General features: G+C 41.4%; 1 protein-coding gene across 1 annotated transcript; it reads left to right on the top strand.

The window, feature by feature from the left end:
• The first annotated feature begins 463 nt into the window (after window positions 1–463).
• LOC122966413 (myc-associated zinc finger protein) lies at window positions 464–12,765 on the top strand. The gene is made up of 7 exons (XM_044330608.1): window positions 464–2,070; window positions 3,633–3,783; window positions 5,032–5,429; window positions 7,079–7,335; window positions 9,404–9,467; window positions 9,913–10,084; window positions 12,408–12,765. The coding sequence occupies exons 1-7, from the start codon at window positions 2,038–2,040 to the stop codon at window positions 12,731–12,733; spliced, it is 1,401 nt and encodes a 466-aa protein (XP_044186543.1). The 5' UTR covers window positions 464–2,037; the 3' UTR covers window positions 12,734–12,765.
• Window positions 12,766–17,362: the final 4,597 nt, after the last annotated feature.

The following is a 17,362-nucleotide window of genomic DNA, read 5'->3' as shown; positions in this document are numbered from 1 at the left end:
AAGGTTGTGAAAATCATCTAGTTGTGAGCTGAAGTTCACTTTCACTACAATAAACTAATAACTGAAAATGACCTCACTTCCTCTTCAGAAACATTTAGTCTGACTGTCTGGAAGATGTTTGCTCAAACCAGTCGATCAATTGTTTTATTGCTTTTAAATAATAGCCTTGGTCCCTGACTTTGCTATATAAACAAATGGGAAAAAAACATTTAATAAGCAATTCATAAAAACTATGTAATACGCAAAAAAAAGAAAGAAAAGACACTCACATGAACATAAATACATACAGTACATGCACCTGTTTTTATACACATACTGTATATAGCTTTCCATATATTCCTATTTTCCAATATTATACGCCGATACTCATTGATCAGCAGTATAATGATCTCTCATTCAGACCACAGAGGAAGAGAAAGGGGGGCAGCATTAAAAACTGGTGTTTTTATTTTTTATTGGTAATAAAATACTTGTTGGTGAATTGGATGCAAGCAGAATATTGAGAAGCAGTATAATGTATTTACAATGTAGTTCAAAATGATGAGCCTCATCTCTCAGTCTGACCACAGGACAGCATTCAAAAATTGGTGTTTTTTGGTAACAGTATAGTTGTTGGTGAATTGGATGCAAGCCGAATATTGAGTAATTATTATTGACTTATTGTCGACAGATGAGAAGTCCAGTCAGTGGCTTATTTATCAGCACTATAATGTATTTACAGTGTACTTCAACCTCATTTTATTCTGCCCACAGAGGAGGAGAAAGCATTAAAAGTTGGTATTTTTTTGGTAATAAAATACTTGTTGGTGTATTTGGATACAAGCCGAATTTGAGTATTTATTATTAACAGATGAAACATCGAATGAAGGTCTTATTATCTTATATATTATCTTCACTAACAGACGATCAAACATGAATCTTCGGGTTTAGTGAGTGTAGTTTGGCGTCCGGCCCGTTACACACTGGACGTCATGTGTGCTGCAGGTTACATCCAGCTGTTGCACTTGCGCGCATCGTTACCTTTAAGATGCGAAGGGATAAAGCCTTGTTTTAGCTAAACTCGACACCATTTTAGCGAAGAGTTTGCTGCGTCCGGTGAGCGCGCGCCGGATGAACGGTCGTTTTTTTTTTTTTTTTATGGGGGAAGTACCGGCGATTTTTTTTTTTTTGCCTCTGTCGCGGAGTGTTTGGGATTAACGGCTGAGCTGATTCTGTAAATGTCGGATTCGATTATCTGTCGGCCTACAGAGAAGCAGCGGCGGCGGCGGGGGCGCGAGGGGGCGCGAGGGACGGCACGAGACGAGACGGGGTCCGCGAGGAGGGTGCACGCACGAAATACTTTCCCTTTAAAGCGGAGAGGGACAGAGGGGGTGAAGACGAGATAAAAAAAGAAAGGGAAGAAAGACGGAGAGGGAGGGAGGGTGAGAGAGAGAGAGAGGGAGAGGGAGAGGGAGAGGGCTTTTAAAAAAAAGAGAAAGATGGCATCCTGTCGATTGAAACACCGAGGCGGAGCCATGGACCGCGGCCGACCAGGAGCCCTCTAGTTAGGGGACGAGCTGTACGCAACGCCGAGGCTTGGGACCCGACGCTGCGGCCTTTTTACGGAGCTATCGCAAATAAATGACTCCCGAACCGCTGCTGACTATGATTAGCACGTCTCGACTATTCATCTTCTGTATACAAATAATCTCTATTTTGCATGCAATTCACCAATTTTTATTACAGTAGACATAAGCAAATGATATTAAAGAAACGCACCATTAAAGCAAGCATGATACTTGTCGCATTTACATCATCATCTTGTCAGTGCCTGTATATCGCCAACAGACTGCCATATTAAGTCATAGAAGCCTAATCATTAAAGCTAGATATCATTACATAGCTCCATTAATTAATTAACCCGGACAGGTAGAGCAGAGCTGCGATACAGGCCTCAGATTTCTTGTTTTCATAGCAGCAGTTGGAGCATTTCTTCCTCCTCCTCCCTCCCCTCTTTGGTCCCAGCCCGGTTAGCTTTCAGTCCTCACAGGGATCAGGATGGATACCTCCTGGAGTAATTTCCTCTTTCAGGTAAGTGTTCATTGATGAAGCTGGCTTTGTAGTTTGGGGTTTATTTTCAGAGGAGGGGGGAACAGGAGGGGTTGACATTTCTGCATGGGGGTTAAAGAGGGAGGGGGGGAGTAAATAAGATGGGGGAGGTCACAGAGAGGTCAGGGGGGAAAGTTGGATTTTGTCCTGGACCTCATCAGGCTGGCAGGTTTAGGCTTTAATCACACTATGTAGATACTTAAGTAAAAGTACCAGTACTGTAATATAAAAATACTCCATTACAAGTAAAAATCCTACTACAATAAAAGTACATAAGTATTATGAGCTTGATGTAGTTAAAGTATTGCAGTAAAAGTAGTGGTTTGGTCCCTCTGACTGATATATTATTATATATGACATCATTAGATTATTAATAGTGAAGCATCAGTGTTAGAGCAGCATGTTACTGTTGTAGCTGCTGGAGGTGGAGCTAGTTTACACTACTTTATATACAGTTAGCTAGTTTAGTCCAGTGGTTCCCAACCTAGGGGTCGGGGCCCCTCCAAAGGGTCAGCAGATAAATCTGAGGGGTGGTGAGATGATTAATGGGAGAGGAAAGAAGAAAAAACAAAGTTCTGATACACAAATCTGTTTTCAGTTTTTGGACTTTTTCTCTAATCTTTGATTTTTGCTGAAATATTGGATCATTTGAACATTTATTGAAATGAAAGCATGTGAGAAGTTTAGAGGGAAAAATCACTATTTGGTGGAGCTGTTAACAACTCATAGACATGTGAAATGTGACCCCGACTACACACTGCTTTTTGTAAGACGTCAAAAGCCAAAAAGGTTGGAAACCACTGGTTTCATCTTTAACAGTGTGTTGTATTTTAAAAGCTTGTTATATTATCCATTGTGTCAAATCTTCATCTGAAAAGTAACTAAAGCTGTCAAATAAATGTAGTGGAGTAGAAAGTACAATATTTCCCTCTGAAATGTAGAAAGTAGCATCACATGGAAATACTCAAGTAAAGTACAAGTACCTCAAAACTGTACTTATGTACAATACTTGAGTAAATGTACTTAGTTACTTTCCACCACTGGTAATAAGTCAGAGTAGTTTTGTGCATCCACAAAACCTCAGTGGGTTAGCAGCTGGATACAAAATCAGTTAAAATGATTAATAATGAAATTAAATGGAGCTTTAATGTAGAGTCAGTCTATTATAGGTTGGTAAATAGAGATAAATGCTCGTCACTCAGCCAAGGTGACGTCTTCAAATGTCTCGTTTTGTACGACCAACAGCCCAAAACCCAAAGATGTTCAGTTTACAATCATATATAACAGAGAAAAACAGGAAATCCTCACATTGTCGTTGATTGATTGACTAGTAATTTAGTAGTGAACATGTGGAACAACCTGCCAGAAACATGATGTGCTCCTTGAAAGAGTCTGTCTGTCTCCGCTGCCTCGTTACTACACACAGCTGATTAAACAGTGTGTGAAAATGACCAAAATGTAGATTGTGTGTGTGTGTGTGTGTGTGTGTGTGTGTGTGTGTCCGTTGGAGTATTAACACACATGTTTCTGTTTAACTCTGGCAGACGCCTCCGACTCAGAGCCAACCTGAGACGCCTCTTCAGTCTGAGCTGCTGCCCGAGCTGACTGGCGCCGCTCAGAGCCCCCCGGCAGAGCACATCGTGACGCCGCCGTCCACCGTCGACACCGCCGCCCTGAGCGAGGAACCGCTACCCGGTGAGGGAGGGGCCGCTCACACAGGCCACCAGAGTTTTACATCACAACACCGCTTGTGTTGAATATCAAAAATGTACCAAAAGTCGACGCCTGACGCTTCGTCACACTGATATAAATATTTATTCAAAGATGCTTTTTGGCTGTTTTGCCTTTATTGGATAATTGAAAGAAAGATTCGGGTCACAGTTATATAATAAACATCTTAACCATCAGGACGCCACGATGATGAAGATACTAGAGATTTAAATAAACTGATATCAGTTTATCTGCTGATATTTCTCAACATTTCTGCCAAAGTTCCTTCAAAGATGAAAGACGGCGTATCTGACCAGAATGATAACAGCAATAATTATAACTATATACTACCATATATATATACATTATATACTACTATATATTATAAGTATAATATCAATTATATTTTAAAAATGAAGTCTCTAAAACATTTACTGTATCTGCTAACAATACTGAATGTTTGATAAGCTAATATTTGCTAATAATAGCTGGATATATTGATCTGATTGGATATTTTCTGATATAAATCATAATTTTGTTTTATATCAAATTATTTAGGCAAAGTTCTTTAAGTTTGTTATTATTTTATGGTAGCAAATGTTCAGTAATGCTGACTACGTCACTTTGAGTCGTTCATATTGTGTTTTTATTTTTTCATGGTGGGAAACTAATGAAATTTTAGTGTTTATTTCTCAAATCCCCTTAAATTTATAAACCAGTAGTTTTACAAGCGTGTAACAATAATTACAGTATTATTCTCCTGTTCACCTTGAAGGTTCACTGCTGCAGAATATTTAATATAGTTGTTTGAAATTGAAATTTAAAAAAAAATGATTACACACGAGGAAACGAATGATGATGTTTTTTTTTTATTCTTCTTCTTTGAACTTTTTCCTCGTTCTTAGACATAAACTCTGTTCTATTAATCAACAGGAAGTTGTATTTAAATGCACTGATTGTTACTTTAAGTGTCACTGAAATGTAAGTAAGCTTTTATTTATGTAGCACTTTGTAAAACACACAGTTAGAAAGCTTCTCAGATAGATTAATAAAACAGACAAACACGACACGGAGAGAAATAAAGCAGGACATGAGAACAGGAAGGAGGCGTCTGTAGAAAGGCGTCGTTTAAAACAGTTCAGCCGATCCGATCTAACAGAGTCGGGGCGAAGAAAACATGTTTGATGTTGTTGAATGTAAGTTTGACGTTGTTCCCGCCGCTGTGTCTGCCAGTCAAACCGCTCAGCAAGCCGAGCCGGCCCGCCCACATCTGCGCCACCTGCAACAAGGAGTTCAAGAACAGCTACAACCTACGGCGGCACCAGTCGGTGCACACGGGCATCAAGATGAAGGACCGAGCCGCCCGCGAGAAGGAGGACGGAGGGAAGGGAGGACGGGTGGAGAAGCAGACGGTCCCGCTCTCCCTCCTCCACCTCACCCTGCCCCCGCAGCCTCCTCCTCCCCCTCCCCCCGCCGCCCAGACCGCCCCGGACACCCTCCCCCAGCCCGGTCAGCACGTCAACCAAGAGAGCCAGTCGGTGTCTGTGTCCATCGCCCCGGCAACTGTAACCATGGCTGCGCCGCCTCAACCCATCCCGGCAGCTGTTGTTGTTGTGGGCTCCATGGAGCAGGTGGGTTCGCTGGAGGAGCGCCAGCGGAGGGCAGAGAGCAGATTAAAGGGGATCCAGGGTTTGTTTGTTTTCTCCGTTTTTATTAATTATTTATGACTGCGGACAGAATCTGAATGTAATGTGTCAGAAATACCACCAGTCTCCCAAACGTTGGAATAACTTTTGGCTGTTGAGACTCTGACAAAGATCCAAAACAAACAGATGAATCTGGGCTGTAAGTAAACAAGCCTCCATCACATGATGACCAGAGAGTAACACTTAACGAATGTAAAGTGTTTCACTTTTAAAGAGCTTTGCCAAAAAAAAATCATTCAGGAGATTCTGTACAAGCAGCAACATGTTGAACAAAAAGTGGATCAAAACCAAATCAAATCAGTTTCTGTTTATTCTGTTTAAATTGTCCAAGACAAGCAAAAGGGGAAAAATGCAGAATGTGCATCGTTTGTGCTGTTAAAATAAAAGTTATAATCTACTGAATTTAAACTTTTCAACTGAATGTGTTCCAGTTTTAACAGACCTGCAATGATTTTCTGGTTTTATCTTCTTAAATGTGAACATTTAGTCTCTATAACAGTAAACTGAGCATCTTTGTGGCTTCAGGAATCACTGATTGACATTTTATGGACCAAACAACTAATCAATTAATGGAGAAAATAATCAACAGATTAATCGATAATGAAAATAATCGTTAGTTGCAGCTGCTCCAACAACAACCTGACGTCATATATACATCTTCAGACTTTCATGAATCTCTGTTAAATCCTGATGTTTGGTTCTGAGCGGCGTGCCGACAGGAGCCGCTACAGACGGAGCGATCCGCCGACATCGACTCGTTTAAAGAAGCCACATCACATTATCTCTTTTCTTGGCCAAAATTCCACTTTTTCAGTATCATATAGAGCTGTAATGATTAGTTGATTAATCAAATCATCAAAAGCATTTCTGTCAGCTTCTATTTTGATGATCAATGAAGCTTTTTAGGTTATTTATATTTAAAAATGCTAAACTGAAGCTGATTCCAGCTTCTCAAATGTGAGGATTTGAAGCATTAAATACATGACGTTGAATATATTTGGGTTATCAAAAACAGGCAAAGAGGCGGGCCGAATGGCTGAAATAAGCCACCTAGCGGCTGGCGGACCTGTCACTCAAAGCAGCCATGTCCTTCATTATGCATAACTTTACGACTTAATAAAACCTTAAACGGGTGAGTTTTAAAAAAATTCACCCCCCGTACAGTTGTCATGAAAGAGGAAATTAGCTACAGAGACCAAAACCGTTGTTTGTACCAGGCTGTAAACATGTTTATTTCTGCTGTAAAGTTGGGTATTTTAACATGGGGGTCTATGGGGATTGACTCGCTTTTGGAGCCTCAAGTGGTCGTTCAAGGAACTGCAGTTTTTGGCACTTCTGCATTGGCTTCATCTTACAGCCCCGGAGGTTGCTGCTTGGTTTTTGGTAGAGAAAAATGTCGGTTTATCAGGCGTGAACGGCTCTTTGAAGTTTAAAATGCTTTCGTTCTTATGTCAGGAAAGAAAGAAGTGTGTTGATTTCTTTTATAAAAGCTTTGTTAGGTTCTGTTTTAGCCTTTTATCAGTTAGATATCTCAGTCGACTGAGACACATAACGTCTCTGTTTTCGCTCCACAGAACCCTAATCCCAATCCTAATCCCAACGCCAACCAGGTGAGGAAGAACCACGCCTGCGAGGCTTGCGGGAAGGCCTTCAGAGACGTCTATCACCTCAACCGCCACCGGCTGTCGCACTCGGACGAGAAGCCCTACTCCTGCCCCATCTGCCAGCAGCGCTTCAAGAGGAAAGACAGGATGAGCTACCACGTCCGCTCGCACCAAGGCGGCGTGGAGAAACCTTACGTCTGTCCGCACTGCGCCAAGGCCTTCTCCCGGTATAATGTCTCCTCTGCTGCTTCTGAGCAGCTTTACTGATCATATTACCGTATTTCCTCTAATAGTGTCCAGGGCCTTTATTGACCTCACCTGCAGAAGGTACCAGGCCTGTAATGGAAGCAGGTTTATATTAGAGACGCCTATATTAATAGTATATATTTAGGGATGCACGATATTATCGGCATGTCATTGGTATCGGCCGATGAGAGCTCTAAAATGAAATATCGGTGTCGGCCATTTCTGTCGATCATGAGAGTTGCCGTCTCCTCCGCTGCCTGATTGTGTTTCCCTCCACAGACTGTTTCACCCTGACAGTCCCGTCGCTTCCTCCACAGGCAGAATAACAAACCGGGGCTTAGTGCTCCAGTTGGATCCACATGCAGAACTGAGGCTAACGTTAGCTGGGAGGCTAGCTGGCCATGCTGCGGCTAACGCTCCACTAGCCTCTCAGCTAACGTTAGCCTCGGCTCTCCATGTGGATCCAACCGGAGCACTGAGCCCCGATTTGTTATTCAGGTTAAAGTGGGAAGAAGCGGCTGATCTGACGGGCAGCTGAGTGAAGTGCAGCCTGCAGAGGAAACACCGGGACCGTCAGGGTGAAACAGTCCGTCGAGGAGCTGCTAAGTTCGGCTGCACAGATAGGAAACACCTTGACTGACAGGATGTACCAAAAAAAAAACTTTTTGGTTTATAACGGCGGTTGGCAACCAGCGTATTTGGTGCATTAGCGCCACCTTCTGCTCCGGAGTGTGGACCAGAGATTAAATCCTTCACATTAATCCTGTCTGTCTAATAAACTCAATGAAAACTCTACTGCTGCTCCCACTTGGCAGGTTCATTAAAGTTTTAATGCTGAGCTCCTGAACTCCAGTCTTCCTCAGTTCTTCCTTCATATATTGTCTTTCTTGATCATCATTAGTACAATCTATGCTTGCATGTATAATAGTCTCCTCAGCCAGCTGGTAGCCAGCAGCATATATCGGCATCGGCCACAGCCAGTTGGAAATATCGGCATATCGGCAAAAAATCCAATATCGTGCATCCCATATATATATATATATATATAATAATTCCCTCTGTTTGATGAGTATATTCGCTCATGTTTTAGTACGAAGCCTCCTTGTTTGATCTGCTTCTGTTTGCTCTGTTAAATGTTTGTTATTGCATTACCGGTAATCCACTGTATGCTCGCCGGCTTAACCAAATTACCCTGGTTACCGTGGTTACCGATGCTCATGTAGTGTCGCTGCCATCATCATTATTATTATTATTATTTAAACGATATCTCCTCCGTCCCCCTCCCCCCCTCTCTGTGACGTACACAGAACCGGAGTTACATCCAGGTAACTATTTATGCTTAACTGACATGAACATCATATAACAGACACCAGCAGTTTATTTCTGCGGTCGGACTTTATTCGTTCATGTCGACGCCTCCCAGCTGTTATCAGAGACTCAGCTTTTAACCCTGTAAAAGAAATTATATTTCTATTAGTATTTTTTCCATATGTGAAGGTGTGAGAAGTGCAGCGTCCTCGTGTCATGTGTGAGGTGCACATGCTATTTTGACTACCAGTCTAACCCAGAATAACAGACATAACAAGCTCCAAATCAAGTTTAATGAATGTTTTCCACAGTAACTAAGTATCTACATGTTCTAGACATTGTAATTATCACAAAAAACATGATGTAAGGCATGTTTCTTACTTTTTTCTTGACAAATCCGGTTCAATAAAACAAGAAGATGAGCTTGACGGAGAGTTTGCAGGTAGTGAGTTCACCTGTAAACACATTTACTATCCAATAGCATTGAGAGGATAAATGATGGGACCCACTGACTATTTAAATAAAAAAAAACATTTACAGATTTGTTTTTAGGAGAACTAAAAGTGATTGTTGTAATATTGCAACTGTGGGCTTTACAGGGTTAATTGACCGCCATCTTTTATTTGAGGAAATACGGTTTATAACTTTAATCAACCAGGAGGCGGCGCCAGAGTCAAAAAATGTTCAAATCCAAGTTTTTTGTATTTTGTAACGACTGATTTTGGCGTTTCCTGTTTTCAGACCGGATCACCTCAACAGTCACGTCCGACAGGTTCACTCTACAGAGAGACCCTTCAAGTGCACGGTAACGTCTGTTTACTGGAGTTCAACCAGTATGAGAATCATATAGATCATGAAACACTGGATAATATTGATGATGATGATGATGATAACTGTCAGTCTAGCTGTCATATCTGCTGGTGACAAAAATAAACATCAAAGTTAACAAACAAAAGCATCTTTAAGGCAAATAACAGTGAATATTTACTTTGTTGGAAGTTGATTTGTTGAGTAGAAGAAGCTTCTGGGCTTTTTCTTCTCAGGATTCACTTCTTCAGTTTACTGTCATAGACGACGTTTGAGACGAGATCATTTGGGAATATTTCCATTAAAAATTACTCAAAACAATTAATCGATTACAGAAATATCTGGCGGATCATTTCCTCTCAATTAATCGATTAATCTTTGCAGCTCTAGTTGTAATATTTCTCTCTCTGTGTGTTTCGTCTGACTCTCTTGTTCTTCCACAGACGTGCACGTCCGCGTTCGCCACGCGGGATCGTCTCCGTGCTCATCTGATCCGTCACGAGGAGAAGGTGCCGTGTCACATCTGTGGGAAGCTGCTGTCTGCCGCTTACATCACCGACCACATGAGGGTCCACAACCAGTCGCAGCACCACGCCTGCCACCTCTGCAACCGCAGTAAGTCGCACCAAACACGCCGGGAAACATCCTGTCAAACACGAGACGTTTGTCCAGTGTGTTTCCTGATAAACCTTCTTCCTCCGTCGTTGTTGTTCAAAAACTATTAAAAACACGTCAGCGAGCCACATCGCTGCGCTGGGCGACACCGTCCTGCTGCCAGAAATACTCACTAGAGCAGCAAATGTGGATTCATCCGCCGCTGAAAATAGTCCCCAAAAATGCCCCATTTCCTCCAGTTTGTTTGTTAAAAAGCTGTTTTTAAAGATCTGCAGTCGGAACCAGTGAGTTAATAAATAAACAGAGTAACTGCAGCCTTTTAATGAAACAATGATCCTCAAAATCACCACCGAGACGCGTGACGTGATCATCTGTCGTCTTGAACATCCTGTTGGTGACCTGCAGGGTTTCACACGTCCGGTCTGAACTCTTTACCGTCTGTAAGGCCTCTGAGATCCGCCGGCGGCTCCAGAGTCCAGGTTAAGGTCAAAGGTGATCGAGGGTTTTTGCTGTAGCGGCTCCTCAGCTCTTCCAGTTAGTGTTCAGTCTGCTGACACTGTTTCTGCTTTTAAATCCTGCTGCAGTTCACGTTTTTATAGACTCGTCTTCTTCACTTGATTTATTTGTAAGTATATATAAGTTTACGGTCTTTAAATTGTGTATTTTGCTGTTGGTGTGTTTTCCTTTCTTATATTTATGATTGTCTTTCATGCCGTCTATAGAAAGCACAAATAAAATCATTATTATTATTATGATAATTATTATTATTAAGTATTTTGAGTGCAAAGTCTCGGCTGTTTGAACAGATTACATCGGGGAATCTGCAGGTCTTGAAAAGTACTTAGAGGGTTTAAAAAGTCTTAAACTTCCTGTCCAAAGTTGTTAAATATCGTCTCTTTCCTGCTGTAACATTAGTCGAGAGGTTTTTTTTTTATGTGTTTGCGGCTGTCAGGAGACTTTTACATCTATAAACTACAGTGAGACGGTGTGACAGCAGATTGTGCTGCAGGCAGAGTTTCAGTCAGCAGCGTCACTGCTGCAGCTGCAGGAAACTTCCACTCATTCATTAGTAACTGGTTCATCCGTCAGTCTTCTACCACTAATCAGGTCATGTTAATTGTAGGAATTATTGTTATATACAGCTGGGAAATATTGACAAAATGTAATTGAAATGTCAATAAGTTCATTCCCGCTGCTACGATTATCAGTTAATTGATGGACAGAAAATGAATTTTTTGTCATTTTCAAGCAAAAATGCAAAATATTTGATGGTTAAAGGTTCTCAAATGTGAGAGTTTGCTGCTTTTCCTCGTCTTGTGTTGTGTTCCATGCAAGTCGGAGGTCGGAAATTTCTCAGTTGAAAATTCTGATGTCTGAGCTCGGAGCGCCGCTCGGAGCGCCGCCGCTCGGAGCGCCGCCGCTCGGAGCGCCGCCGCTCGGAGCGCCGCCGCTCGGAGCGCCGCCGCTCGGAGCGCCGCTCGTCTCACAACGTCAAATGCAAACAGTTAACATGGCGGACCGCGAGAAACTTGTATTCTAGCAGCATCAGCAGATCTTAATGTTACACACAGTAGCAGATAACGACGTCATCACCTTGAAAAAGGTATTAAATTGAATTAAATGTCTTTAATTGAACTTGAACGCTGCAGAGTAGGGATGGGCATGATTAATCGACGATTGATAATTGATCGTTAAGAATTTTTCCCGATCACGTGGAATTAAATCGATTTATCGTTCGTATCAAAGTATGTTATGTATGTATGTGTCTTAAAGTTGCAATGAATTTCACTACGTGCTGCAACCAGCCGGGTGCGAGTTAAAGTCAAGAGGGAAAAATGAACACTCAGTTGCCGGGCGGGTTGCCGTAGAAACTAGACGAAAGTAAACATGAAGAGAGCGAAGCGAAGTTCGGCGTGGGACCATTTCGAGCTAAAAAAAACAACAAAGCTCATTGTAAACATTTCCACGCCGTGTAAACAACAACACAACAACAACGACCCCGATGATGAACAACGTTCACCCGATGCTGGTTAATGAATCCTCCTCCATCAGCACGGAGGAGCTGAGGACAGTTTAACTGCCTCGTATAAGAGGACTGCTGCTTTCCTTAGTATTTTCTGCCATCGGCATTTTTAATACATATAAAAAAAAGATCAATCGATAATCGATCGTTAATTTTCCCGATGATCGATTAAGGAAATGTCTTCAAATGTCCGTCCCTACTGCAGAGATCCTGTTTGTTACAGCTGAGTTTCTGGTCCAGCACCTAGTGGCTTCCAGAAGAACTGCAGGTTTTACTTGTTACTTCCTGTCTGTCCTCCAGGCTTCACCACCCTCACCTACCTGCGCGTCCACGCTCAGAAGCATCACGGCCAGGAGTGGAAGGAGAGCGGCGGGGCGCGGGGGGGCTTCGGTGGGACGGGCGCCGGAGGAGTGCTGCTCTGCCAGCTGTGTGGGGTGCAGTGCAAGACGGCCACGCAGCTCCAGGGTCACATGGGCACCCACGCCAACCAGAGCGATCCCAACCCCGACCAGACGAGCGTGGGACCCGTCGGCACCACCAGCGTGGCCGTCACCGTGTCCAGCGCCAGCACAGTGGGACTGTTGGTTACTGACTGCTCCAGTATCGCCCCCCAGCCCCACAGCTAGCACGCTGGGAGGGGGCGAAGGGAGGAGCCGGGGTGGGTCAAAGGGGGGGGGGCTGGATGTGGAGGCGGGAGGGGGAGTCGGGTTATCGGGGGCGAAGGCGAAAGAGGACACGTGGAGGAGAGGACAGAAAGACAGCAGCCAAACCAGGTGTGTGAAGCTGTTTCCTGTTTTTAAATAGTTACAGATCATGAAATCATTACATTCATTAAACTTCATTTTATCATAAGCTTTACTATCAATAAGTTTATCTGTATCAGGTTAGTGCATTCAAAGTGTTTTACACTGAGACTGATTCACATCATGATGCTGAAAATTCAATATAACCAATAAAATAGATTTAAAATAACATAAAAAATGGATAAAAGACAAAAGATAAGGGAATAAAACATTTTAAAACATGGATACAATCAAATAAATGTTTGAATAAAATAAATAACGGCCATAAAACATCCTAATAAAGACTAAAGAGGAGCTCAGTCAGACTGTTTATATCCATAATCTGCCTTTAGAGTCACTTCACAGGATCAACTCACACAAATACATGCATAGGATATACTGTATATATATAATTAATATATATCAATCTACATGTTGTGTTAATGTTCATATTATTGTTATTTTGTTCTGTCCAAATATTTGGACAAATTGTGTTTTGATGCTTTGACAACATTGTTCTTGAAACTTTCCTGCCAATAAAGTCCATTGAATTGAATTGAATTGATTAACAAAGACTTGGATAAATAGTCTGAATTCATCTTTTAAGCATCTGAACATTCAAAGAAACTTCTCAACACACTTCTGTAATAGAACCAACTCCTCTACTGTCCATATATGTGTATTAAACATCACAGTCCTGCAACAGTTATTTCTTAAAACTCTGACATTTCAGTCACACGTCTGCACATAAGATGTGTTACAGGAAGAATGTTGAACAAGAAAAAAACAACGTCAGGCTTTAAAGGCTTTAAAGTAACAGAAAGATGATTTAAGCTGCGTTTCCACTGCAGGAACTTTCTTCAGAACCTTTAGAGCAGCTCAGATCCTCTACCTGCGTTTCCACCAGAGGAATCAGGGTCTAAATTAAGTTTCATGGGGATTCTTTTACCCGCTAAGTGGACGATGCTCGCCGTCCTCTGCACGTTCACCAGGCAGAGGAGCATGTTCAGACTGAGGAAGGCTGTTCAGCTCCTCTCAGCGATGGCGGGAGGCAATTTTGTATCAAATTGTTGCAGAAAAAGGGTACCAGAGCAAAAAAACTCTCTCTTGAAAATAAAAAGGGAGTCAGAGGTCCAAACAGCAAAGTGTTCTTTACTGCCGGCAAAAAAGGGGAGCAAGTAGCACTTTTACAACGAACCAAATCGCTTCGAAGGTTTTTTCTTTGGGGCATCTGTTTTTATCACACCTTATCATCCACCCTCCCTAATTTTTGACCAATTATTATGTATCTTTTATCTCCGTCACTCGTTGTTGGTCAAAACTCTTCAAAACAGGTTTTGAGGTGTTTGAGGATATGTACTGGCATATTCAATTCTACCTGATTATATCCAATTTTTATATAAGTATTGGGAATCATTTTACACCATTATTGCCAAGTTGTCTTCTGGCCTTTTATTTTTTTATAAGTTATTCTAGTCATTTTACACCCTTATTTCTTGATCTCCTCCAGAGGGAAGACTTTAGCAGACCCAAGCAAAGTGACATGTAATACAAACACACTCACATTTCTCCAGTGTATGATTATAATTCTTCTACCGTGCCTCTATACGTACAGTGTGATTAAATATGGTTCATGAGATTATAACTACACCAATACAAATTGTATCACACTAGCCCTTATTGCTTATAAACTTATAAAATCAATCTGCATAGTTTAATATTGTCTTTAAGCACACCAATGACATTTAATGAAAATACACCACAGCAGGACGGTGAAACTGACCGTTACTGTGCTCTCACAACCAAAGATTCATACGTGACAAAAGCAGCCGGCAGTTGTTGTTCGTGTTCAGTGAAAGCTGGCGACGAAGAGCTTCAGACGTCTCGGCAGCAGCGAGCAGCGTGATGCGAGGTCGAGCAGAGTTTTAACTTAACGCAAAATTAGCAACGACGCCGCCGAAGCAGCAACCGACTGCAGATCTTCTCACAGCTGTATTTAACATCTGTTTCATCTCATATCAACAGTGGAAGAGAAATTGTTTATTTCAGTCTGCGGTTTCCTGGACATAAACAGAACTAGCCTGTGATGCTTTATTCTATTGGCTACTCGGCCAACAATGTGATTTTATTTTTTAAATGAACAATATAGATTAGGGACATTTTTCTTACTAAATAAAACACAGTAAAACATGAAAAATAGTATATTTTATCATCCTTGTCCAGTTCACGGCCTGCTGAACAGCTCTATGAAAGATATATAAAATTATAGACGATTGTTTTAATCTCTAGAAATGCTTCAGTATAGTTTCCATTCACCAGCAGATCTTTCAGCCGACTTGTGTCGCTTTTTTACAGCTTATCAGTAGATTTCCCTGAATGTCAGGAGTGGATCTGTGACTGACATGTTCTGGGAAAATATCCATGCAGGACGATGGTTTGTAGTTTGAGGTTTTGGAACATGTTTAGTACAGCAAAATAAAGCTAAAGTCACTGCTAAAAATGTACAATATTTACATTTTAACACTCTCTGTTCTCCAGAAAATGCATAAAAGAAATGTTACCCCAATAATTACAGTCATGTGAAGAGAAAACCAGCATTTAGAGCTTTAGGAAACTATCATATGTTTGTAAATGAGTCTGACAAATCCCCCACAAAGCCACTTTTTACTGTCTGCATGATGGTTTCGGTTTTATATTTACATGAACTGCTTTTGTTTTGGATTTCACAGATTGTTTCTTAACGAACTGCCAACAGTGGAAACAGACAGACGGGAGAGAATCTGCCGTGGAAATCGTTCTTTCCTCCTCGGCGCTGCTCATCATTTCATGAGGACGGCGTCTCTTTCAGACCTTTGTTTACTCTGTGAAGCCCAACTCCATCAGTGGTGTTAAAGGACGGGTTCACGATTTTCCACGTGTGTCTTAAACCAACAGTCAGGAGCCCAAATGAACATTAAAGCTGTTCTTCTTACTGTAATCATTCCTCCTGCTCATACTGACCATTAGAAGATCCCTTCATAATGACCTTACAATGGAAGTGATGGAGGACAAAATCAACAGTCCTCCTCCTGTACAAAAATGTATTTAAAAGTTTATCTGAAGCTAATATGAAGCTTCAGCGTCCAAATGAGTCAAATCAAGTAGATATCTTTCAACGTTACAGTCTTTTTAGTGCCAAAGTTCCTCTTTTTGTTACTATACTTCCACCTGCAGCTCAACAGGGAAACACTGTCCGAGGAAACACAAAGAGGGAATTTGATGCTAAAAAGACTGTAAATGTGTCAGATATCCACTTGATATGACTAACTCAGACTGCTGAAGCTGAATAGAAGCTTCACACAGACTTTTAAATTACAAAACTGTGGATTTTATCCTCCATCACTTCCATTGAAAACACATTTGAAGGATCTTTTAATATCCAGTATGAACAGGAGGAATGATTACAGCGAGGAAAACCTCTTTCACTGTTACTGTGGACACCTGACTGCTGGTTTAAGACACACTGGAAAAATAGTGAACTAGTCCTTTAAACTGTCAGCAACACTGAGACACAAACTGTCCATGTTACGTACTGTACATGCGGCGTCTTGCAAACCAGAAGAGTCAAAGCGAGGGACGACTGAGGAAAAGGACAAAGAGGAAACCTCGGCTCGTTAATTAAGGGGGGAAATTGATGTGTATTTTTATTCACATGGCTTAGCAGTTAGCTATTTCTATTTGCCATCATTTCATTGTTTTCATTTTCAACTGATTTTCACAGCCAATTATGAATTTGTGAAGCCGTTGTTGTTTTTCAGATCATTTATTTTCCATGATATCAGTGTTTGTTTATAAAGAGGAAATTGACCTTAAAGACCTCATGTATGCTGACCTGCGATAACACGGCTTATCTGAGTTTGTCCCCTAATTTATTAAAGAACAGTCTCCAGTTTGCCTTTGTCAGTCAGATCCTTCAGAGCAGGAAAACCTCCTCATAGGACACGGGAACAGTTTCAGATGGGCCATCATGTATATACAGTTTTATAAAGCTGATAAAGGCTAACTATTAATTGTTTGTGTATATTCCCCATGAACATTGAATGTGCATAACTTCTCTGCTTCGTATGATCTTTGTTCTTACTCTGGATGCTGATTTGTAATTCTTGAAAAGGTAAATTGCCATGTAATTTGTAGCTACCTTGGTGACACATTTTCTGTGGCTGTGCATATTGATTGTACTTGATGCATAGTACATAGCGCCTCGTTACTACTGTATTAAAAGGCAGTAAAATGCATGTCTGGATTCAAGTTGAAATGATCTTCATGGGTGTTTGAATGGTTGCTGATTGTCAGTGGTGGAAGAAGTATTCAGAGCTTTTACTGAAGTAAAAGTACCAATACAGCAAAGTAAAAATACTCCATTACAAGTAAAAGTCCTGCATGAAAAATCCTACTACAGTAAAAGTACATAAGTATTATGAGCTTGATGTAGTT

The sequence above is a fragment of the Thunnus albacares genome, chromosome 17 (genome assembly GCF_914725855.1).
Source record: "Thunnus albacares chromosome 17, fThuAlb1.1, whole genome shotgun sequence".
Classification (NCBI taxonomy): Eukaryota; Metazoa; Chordata; class Actinopteri; order Scombriformes; family Scombridae; genus Thunnus; species Thunnus albacares.
The sequence above is the reverse complement of the archived record's forward strand: the minus strand, read 5'-3'. Positions and strand labels throughout refer to the sequence as shown.